At 38.0% G+C, this 9,127-nt stretch overlaps 2 protein-coding genes across 2 annotated transcripts; one reads left to right on the top strand and one right to left on the bottom strand.

Annotated features, from left to right (window-relative positions):
- The first annotated feature begins 1,574 nt into the window (after window positions 1-1,574).
- LOC128366189 (potassium voltage-gated channel subfamily E member 1) lies at window positions 1,575-2,003 on the top strand. Its single transcript, XM_053326870.1, has one exon. It carries the CDS (start codon window positions 1,575-1,577, stop codon window positions 2,001-2,003), a length of 429 nt encoding a protein of 142 aa, XP_053182845.1.
- Window positions 2,004-2,095: 92 nt separating this feature from the next.
- Window positions 2,096-5,669, bottom strand: dnajc28 (DnaJ (Hsp40) homolog, subfamily C, member 28). Its single transcript, XM_053326727.1, has 2 exons — window positions 5,604-5,669; window positions 2,096-3,606 (listed from the first exon to the last, which is right to left on the bottom strand). The coding sequence occupies exon 2, from the start codon at window positions 3,591-3,593 to the stop codon at window positions 2,442-2,444; it is 1,152 nt and encodes a 383-aa protein (XP_053182702.1). The 5' UTR covers window positions 3,594-3,606; window positions 5,604-5,669; the 3' UTR covers window positions 2,096-2,441.
- Window positions 5,670-9,127: the final 3,458 nt, after the last annotated feature.

Below are 9,127 nucleotides of genomic sequence, written 5' to 3'. Positions count from 1 at the left end.
CCATCATAAAAAGAATACATATACTTTGTCTGAAAATGTTTGTTGTGCCTGCTAATCGTCCTACAGAGTATGAATACAGAAATGTATATCGGTGTCCTGTTCATTGTAGGTTTCAGGCAACACACATACACACACACACACACACACACACACACACACACACACAGCAAGTGAGTTAAAGGACATTTGGAGGTGATTGTGTTGTAACTCAATCTTGTCTGAGCTCTGTGCTGCAGTCTGTCTCCTGTCTCAAAGCGGCTTTGTTCTCCTGCTGCAGCCCAGCGCCGTCCCAAAAATGACCACACACTCCTACAGACTCACTTCTCAAACACTGCAAATTTCCAATGTTTTATAATACGAGGCATCACATTCACTCTTTACTGTTGTTCAACACCTCTCTTAATCATCTGAGGTGAGCCAGCCATAAAAGATGATGGTCCTCTGAACAGGTGGAACAAGTCTCTGACAAAATGAGTCGTTTTTGCCACATTTAGTAGGAATATATATGTGTTAAAGCAACTTCATTGTGCTTTTCTCATGGTTTACATGACGTCTTAACAGATGAATATTGCTTTCATGAAGTCTGGTGAAAATTATCCTGATTCTAAACATGCTCATCTACAGTGGACTATTTGTTGTAGCTGACTGCAGCAGTACAGGACAGAGGTTTAAGTCATGCTACACCATTTATTTTCACCTTGCCCTGTGACCTCCTCCTTTCATTAAATGTGTTGACATGCTGAACATGTTGCACATCTCTTCCACGTAAAAGTATGAGCATTAGGGTGGGCACATTATGTGACTAGGAGAAGGAAGGTAGGGGACTACGTCTCAATTTAAGCTGTAGTTTAGGAAAATCAGGCTGCCAGCTGCTTGTAGTCTTGCAAGAGACGAATAACGCAGGGATGAAATGATCTATGTCTCCTGATTCCAGATCCTTTAAAGGTAGGATTTTTCTTCTACTGGACAATGCTCGGGTAATAATGTGAACCTTCATTTTTAGAATTTAATTTAATTATCATGTCACCCTCATTTTCATAACACCGAAACTAACTCTGAAATGTCAGCCAATAAATACTGTACCCACTATTCAAGCTCAAGTTTGTTAAATTGAGGTCTGGAAATACATTTGAAATGTTAACATGTGAAGACAATCTAACATGCAACTTAATACAAGTTATTTTTTCTGAGAAATTCAGAATACAAAAACTAATTTCTCCTTCGTATCCTTCTCCCAGATGAGTTTTATTTACAATCATTAAGAGATCTGTTGCTTCTTCCCACTCCATCTTTTTTTCTCTAATGTCCTAATATGTACTTATTCTGTCCAAAGTATATTTTATGGTTAAACATCTTAAATCTTTCAGTAACCTTTGAGCTAGCCAATTGCAAAACATAAATCTTTCTTTTATTTGTCGGTTGCTTCTTGGGACTGTTGTGGGGAGTGATTCAGATATTAATCACACTAAATAAACTGTGAAATATTATATGATGATGTTTAGCACTTTCCTTTTCCTTGTGTCTTCCTCTCCAACCTCAGTTGCAGCTCGTTGAACATCCAGCAGAGGTCAGCCATGTCTCACATCAACACCACCCAGCTGCAGTCACTCCTGCTCTCCTTCTTGCAGCACTGCCTCAACAGCACCAGCATACTCCCTCTGCCGACATCTCAGAACTACACTACCCAGCAGGCTGTGCACCACACGGCTGGAGTCAGGGCTCACACTCAGGCTCCAGGCATCATGTACATTCTTCTGGTGGTTGGCATGTTCAGCTTCTTCACGTTTGGCATCATGCTCAGCTACATTCGCTCCAAGAAGCTGGAGAGCTCTCATGATCCGTACCACCAGTACATCGCCCATGACTGGACCAAGGTGATGACTCCATCACGGGCCGTGGCTCAGGCTCTACACAGGGTAGCCGCAGATAACGGAGCCAGCAGCAAGGAGCCAGTCATCATCTGCAACCCTGCAACAACTGGAGAAGCTGCCAGACTAGAATGAGACGTTATGTTGTTGTTTTTTCCAGGTTCAAATTTTATGACTCTCAATGACAAAACGTTACTATGGAGTTGTAATTTATTTAACCTTTAATGTCATATAGCAACCAAAAGTCACAATGTTATATTCAGATTTTTAGATTTGTAATTTCACAGAAACAACTTGTATCATAAAATGTCTTCATGTCACCTGCATTAAAAGCACATGCAGTGCCTCACGCTTTACAGTAAAAGCAACCATAATTGTTCAATACTGTGAATATGCACACTAAAATGAATTAAAATGGACATTATCAGTAGTAACAAACAGTAAAATTGATTGTGTGGCAGCATTTTAATGGACGGTGGGCAAATAAGCAGGTGAGAAATCTGTCTGAAACATAATAAATAAAGCAAAGGTCTCAAATACTCTTTCCATTCACTTCGATTCAGTTTTAGTTTTTCATCTGAGCAAATTCCACATCCAAGATATCAGGCCTGGTTTTGTGTTTTTAGGCTTAGCTGCTGTGTTGGCTCTTTTTTTCTCCTCCTTCCTCCTCTCTCTGTCTTTTTCTCTCTCTCTCTGCTGGTCCAGTCGGTGTTGGCGGACTCCTTTCTCCGCCCGGTCGATCTCTCTGGACAAACTGAAATGAACCATTTGCATGTTGATCATCGGTACAATGAGGTTGTAATTGTCCACTATTTTATTAACTTTCACCAGCTCTTCCTCTACAGATGTGCACAGCTGTTCCCATTGGCTGCGCTCTCTCTGGGTCATGGGGTCACCCAGCCTGGCCCTCCCTTCCAATAACCTCTTTCGGATCTGTGCAGCTGAATCTCGGATGTCGCGTTGTGTGACGACCCAGGGTGGTTGGTAACCGTTGTCAATGAGGATGCGGTTGAGGTTGTGGGTCATAGGATCAGCATAGGGATTGTACTCAAACTTGTTGAGGGGCTTTCCAGCTCCACCAAGGTTTCTGAAGTCTCCACGGGCCATGGACTCTTGGATCAGGTCCTCCACCAATCTTTCCACAGCTTGGGTGATCTTGATCTTTTTACTGCGCTGACGCATGTCTCGTTCCACCAGCATCCCATCTGCAGCAGCTGCCCTCTCGTGCTCTCTCTGTCTATAGTCCAAAACCTGCTCAGATGCCCGATCGACACGAAACTGCCTGTAGTGACGCTCACGCTGGCTGGGTGTGCCTGAACCTACACCTTCATAGCTGAGGTAGTGTCTATGTTGAGGTGCTACTAGGCCTCTGGACTCATCTTCAGATTCTTTCCGTTCATCGGATTGCTTGGTCTTGCTCTGATGTGCCAGTACAGCGCGGTAGGCCTCCTCAACCCGAGCAAACAGGACTGGATCTGCTGTCGGAGCCCCGGAGTCTGGGTGGTAGAGTTTGGCCAGGCGCAGGTAGGCCTCCTTCACCTGCGCAGGACTGCTGTTCTTCTCATCAGGCAGCTGCAGCAGCCTGTAGCTCTCCTGCAGGCTGCGGCTGATCTGGGCTCTGGAGCTGAACAGTCTGAGCAACAAGGACTGTCGAGACAAGACGAGCAGAAAACGGCCATGGTGGAAGTCACCGCGGGAAACCAGGAAGTGGAAAGTGCTACTCATTTCCGGCACGCACCTGTGGAAAGAAAAAGAAAAAAAACTGTTAAAAGCTCACAACCAGTAACATAAATCTGCTTTAAAGACAGATAACTCATTCTGTTTGGGAGGAGACATATTAGAGAAGCAAAGACGTAAACCTTCTCGTCAGGAGGCAGTGATGTATCAGAACATACAACCAGACTTTTGACTCTGAGAAAGATGACTGTAATATGTGTGTGAAACACTTTTGGTGTGGACAGAGTGTTAAATAAAGACTCAATAGTCTCGTCATAGTAGCAAATTGCACTGAAGGACTTAGTCAGGTTCAGTTTTTTGACATTCATAACAAGGCTGAGGCTATCTATCATGGCCAGTCCTAACTCCCTCTTGTTTAGGGAGTTTGAGTTTAGCTTTGCAGCTTTTCCACTTAACATGATGACCTATGATATTTTTGAACATTTACAATGCTGGTACTAGATTTTAAATACTATTTATCACATTTTAAAATGACACGTCACACAAATACCTGACCATTTGTTGACATTTTACTTTGTTCAATCATTTTTATGGGCTCCCACAGACCCTCTGCTATATGTGCAAAAGAAAATATGTGCCAATTTATTTCCTTCACATATTTTCTACTTTTATTCCAAATTTATAAAAGCCCAATATGTAAAAAGTATTGAAGTGGTAACCCTTACCCTAACTCGGTTTTCACTTTTGATAAAGGCTGTTTTAACAGCAAATAAGTAGAGTTGCAAGGAATTGTTGAATTATAGCTTTTTCTATTTTGATAAAGGATCATCAAAATATCAAAAATGTTCTCTGGTTCCAGCTTTCATTAAATATGTTAACATTTTCTAGTTTCTGTGACAATAATCTACATATCTTTGGGTTTTGGACTGACTTTGGATGTTGTAAAACTGTGATTGACATTTTTCACCATTTTAAAATAATCCACAGATCAATCAATCAAAATGAAAAGAATCATTAGTTTCAGCCCTAAAAAGAAGGAAATATTTCATGTTTTTATGTCATATTGCATTTGTTTGACAAAAAGTGATTTACAGTCAAATAAAACATATATTATTCTCATATTCTTCATAGTGATACGGCTAAAAACAGAACAGAACAAAACAATAAAATTTAAAAACTGATAACAGATTTCTGTGTCAAAACTGTTGTGTTTCTATTCATCTGCCGAGCCTTTTGATAAACTACTGGACTCAACTATCTTACTGTAGAAAGTAGGTCAAACTAGCTCCACCTCCAGCATATGACAGTAACATGCTGCTCTAACACTGATGCTTCAGTATTATTAATGTAATGATATAATAATAATAATAATAATAATAATAATAATAATGATAATAACAATATTAAGAAGAAGAAGAAGAAGAAGAAGAAGAAGAAGAAGAACTCACTTGTAATGAAATAGGTTTATATTAGGCTATGTATTGGTAGTTGTACTTAAGTAAAGGATCTGAGTACTTCTACCAGCAATGGTTAACATAAATCAGACATACAGGTATAATGAAACATTTTACAGCGTATCTGAAGCTCCAAACAGGAGTAATGACTTTAATTAAGATAAATATTTAAATCAAGCAAAATGCACTTTTTTTGCACTGATAAGCTGCTAAAACTGCCCAAAATAACAGACAGCATTGATTTTTATTCATCTTTTTGCACCTAGAGATTAAATAAAGTTAAAGGTCATACAGTTGTGAAGCTGTCATGAAATAAGGTCACTGTTTAAGACAAGCTAAGTTAAATAATAGCTTACAGTCACAAATCACGTTAATAACAATAACACAGCATGCTTTTTTTTCTTTGTGCATTTCCCCTTCAACAGCCAGGCAACACCACATGTTCATCAGGACACAGAAACACATCAATGACAGTCATTATGAAGTTAAACCTAATTATGATGTAGCATTAGGCGATTCATTGTTGGATAGTTAGGTAAAGCTGTGGCTAAAGAAACAATATCTCATTTAAGGTCACAGTAAACTAATAGTCAGCAGTACAAACCTGCCAGCAGTCACTATACTGTGTAAAATCCAGGTTACATGACCCACTCTGTTACATACTAACAGAGAAAATCATGTCAGCTGTTTGTTTGTGTTGGTAGTATTTCTTCTTCTTTGAGTTTTAATGGTGGTCAAACCAGTTTATAGAGGCATTACCGCCATCTAGTGGATAATGTGGAGCATAGATCAGCAGAACAAGCAGACAAATTATCTCTATTATTCCTGTTACTCTTAAATAATTGACTAGAAGATTGCGTATTTTACATTATGTCTTTCTGCGCAAATTCCCAAATGTAATATTGTGTTTTACATCATGAAGTAGGGTGGAGTCCAATTACAATATTACAAAACATTTGGACCTGATCAAACAAACAATTAAAGGAGACAGATCTTCCCATATTTTATTTTATTTCACCTTGTAGCATCCTGGCTGTTACCAGATCCAGGTTGAATACGTTTGAAATGTATTTGGTTTACTATGTTCTGTTCAATTTGATATTATTTTGATCTTGTATTTTATTGTTAAATGTCTTTTTAAGATACCTTGTTTGTTTACAGGATATACTTTTTTTAAGCCTAAAGTAGTTTGAACTGCCTTGGTGTTGGAGGACTCTGTACAAATACATTTGTGTTGCTATACGAATGATCTGTATTCAGTTTCCCTGATATATTGTGTTAGGGTTATATTGTGTTATCTCATTAATAATACTGGATTTGTTCATGTGGTTTGTACCTCAAAGCCTCAGCAGTAGACTATCTTCAATACAAATTAAAAAACATAAAACTGTGTTTAATGCAAAATATGAATGTGTCATGATTTAAGTGTACAGGAGAAGAGTTTATTGTTTTCTTCACATTAAAAAAATAATTGTACTGCCTTTCTCAGCTTTTGTACAACTGAACAGTAAGATCGCATATCCTCTTGTGGTTATGAGTCATGTTTGACTGTATAGTGAAACCATTCAGAGAGGAGTAAAAATGGGTGGACCGACTGTAAACAAGCGGCTGTAAACTCTACTACTGAAACACCCATTTTTCACTTCCATCTGTCAGCACAAATACTGGAGGAACTAGGAAGCAGTTTATATCGCACCCAGACAGCATAACATCATAATCGCAGTGAAGCTCGTTCATGGACACAACATGGGAATTTAACTTTGAAAGCAAAAACTTGATGCATTTCACACCTTGACGGTTGGAGCGACAAGCCAAAAAACGGTAAAACTTTTATCGATTGTATCGATTCTTTTCTAAAACGTTTTTCTTCTTTTATTACCGTATCGATTCTTCTTCTTTTTTTTTTTTTACTTTCACTTTCATGTTCCTGCTTCCCTATTGCAGCTGTATTCTTTTAATCCCACTTTTTTTTTTACTTCTGGAATCTCTTCAAGTGTTGGTTTGACTTTGGGTAGCTAATTTAAGTTTTAAAATGAAAGAATAGGTTGTCTCTATAAATTATATCAATATCTGTAGTAACTAGTGTGAATGGTCACATTCCTGCCTGCACCTCCCGAAGGAGATATCTGCCTCAAACTTTTACAAGAGGAAGTAAGTAAAACACCTTATGTACAGATATAACTAAAATATTTTCAACATGCAACTTTTAAAGGGTCTGCTTCTGAAATATGAGCCTTCATGCATATTTTGATCATAAGAAGAGGAAATATAAGTATGGCATAGTCATAGTGTTATGCTACTAGGTTGATTATTAATATGTGTGAATAGGTCAAACTGAAGAAATTGTGTAGATTTCGACTATGCTGTTTCCCACTGGCAACAATTGTTGCCGAGTATATAACCTACATTTTCACTAACATAACCAACATAAAACGAAAACAATCATACATGTTATGTAGGGAGAAGGAATGAAATGCATGCACTTATTTTGCAGGGAAAAATTTGGGATTAAACAGGTTAATACAGCTCAATACTAAAATAAGACATAGTGAACACTTTGCTGACAACAAAGATGGTTGAACGTTAAATTAATGATACTATAGTTGATACACTTCATATGAAAATTGTTCTAATGCATGTTTATTATAGCCTCATAACATCTCTGATCAGTCTTCTTTGTGCCATGTTTATTTCTTTACTCAGAGCTTTTTGTGGATGAACATCGAGTCGAGCTAATGCAGAGAGTGACCAATGTTGCACCAATTTTGGATGAACTCCATTTTCATAATGTTATAAATCAAGTAGATTATGATACAATCAGGGCTACCATGACTCTGGGGAGCAGATGAGGACACTCCTTAGTGATCCTTTGGAATCCAGTGGAGAGGAAAACTGATTTTCTACCAAATCCTTATTGATGAACTCAAGAGAACGGAGAGCGAGACTATCATGGATACGAAAGTCATGGAAACAGGGCAGGTGAGTCAATCTTTAGTCATTTAAAGCAGTGTAATGTACATTATGTCATATAATCACTCAGCCATCGATTATAATTTAGAATCCAATCAATTATCAGTAGATTATCAGCAGCTGTATTCAGATTCACAAAAGTTACTGTGGATTCAAATATTGACTCAGAATCACTGAAAAAAACAAACCACATTAAACTTCAGTTCATTCTTATTAAATTAAAATGAAACAAAAAAAATGTTTACAGATATTAAACGTTCAAAATTATATTCATCATCACATTAGTGGTGATGAATGAAAATACACTCAGATTTTCAAACTGTTAAACAAAACACAAAAGTATGAATTTGAGAAAACAGTTCCTGACTTTTGTTGCCACCTTTTTTATAGTTTATCAAGAACATGTCGTTTTAAGATCAGGTGGCTCATTTCAGTCTTTTACAGCACAGTGTGTGAGCCAGAGTTACAGCCTGGAATTAAATATAAAACAATAAAAAGTTTGCAGATATTGAAAAATCCTAATCAGGAGATGTATCAGTAGTTCAGGTGATCTTATTGAAAAACACATCTTAAAACATCCAAATGTCTAAACATGCATACATACGTACTTTAAATGCAATAAGATACATTTTTGATATTTCCAGGGGAGAAATAACACATTTTCTCTTTGAACCTATTTTTCATATTTTCCAGGTAGCAACAAAGGCGGCTGTAAGAGAGCTGCTTTTAGAAACACTGAAAGATTTGAGTGATCAGGAGCTGAATAAATTCAAGTGCCTGCTGCCGTTCACTCACTTCAAGAAGGGCCGTCCATCCATCCCATGGATCGAACTCAAGCCAGCAGACAAGACAAAAGTAGTGAATCTGATGATGGAGAGGTGTGGCCAACAGTCTGTGGAGGTGGGCAGGGAGGTTTTCATGGACATGAAGAGGACTGATCTGGTGCAGAGTCTGCCAGAGACCAGCTCAGGACCCAAAGGTGAGATAAAGAAGACAATTGTCATGTCACATTAATTTATAATAATTAATTAATACATCTGCAGGGGTAAAAAAATGTTACATAAAGTAATGGAGCAACATCATATAAACCCACCATGACAGCAAAAATATAGATTTGAATCAAGACCTCCCTGACAGACTCAACAAAAACAATATGAG

The sequence above is a fragment of the Scomber japonicus genome, chromosome 10, assembly GCF_027409825.1.
Source record: "Scomber japonicus isolate fScoJap1 chromosome 10, fScoJap1.pri, whole genome shotgun sequence".
NCBI classification, from domain to species: Eukaryota; Metazoa; Chordata; class Actinopteri; order Scombriformes; family Scombridae; genus Scomber; species Scomber japonicus.
This window is presented reverse-complemented; position numbering and strand designations above follow the sequence as displayed.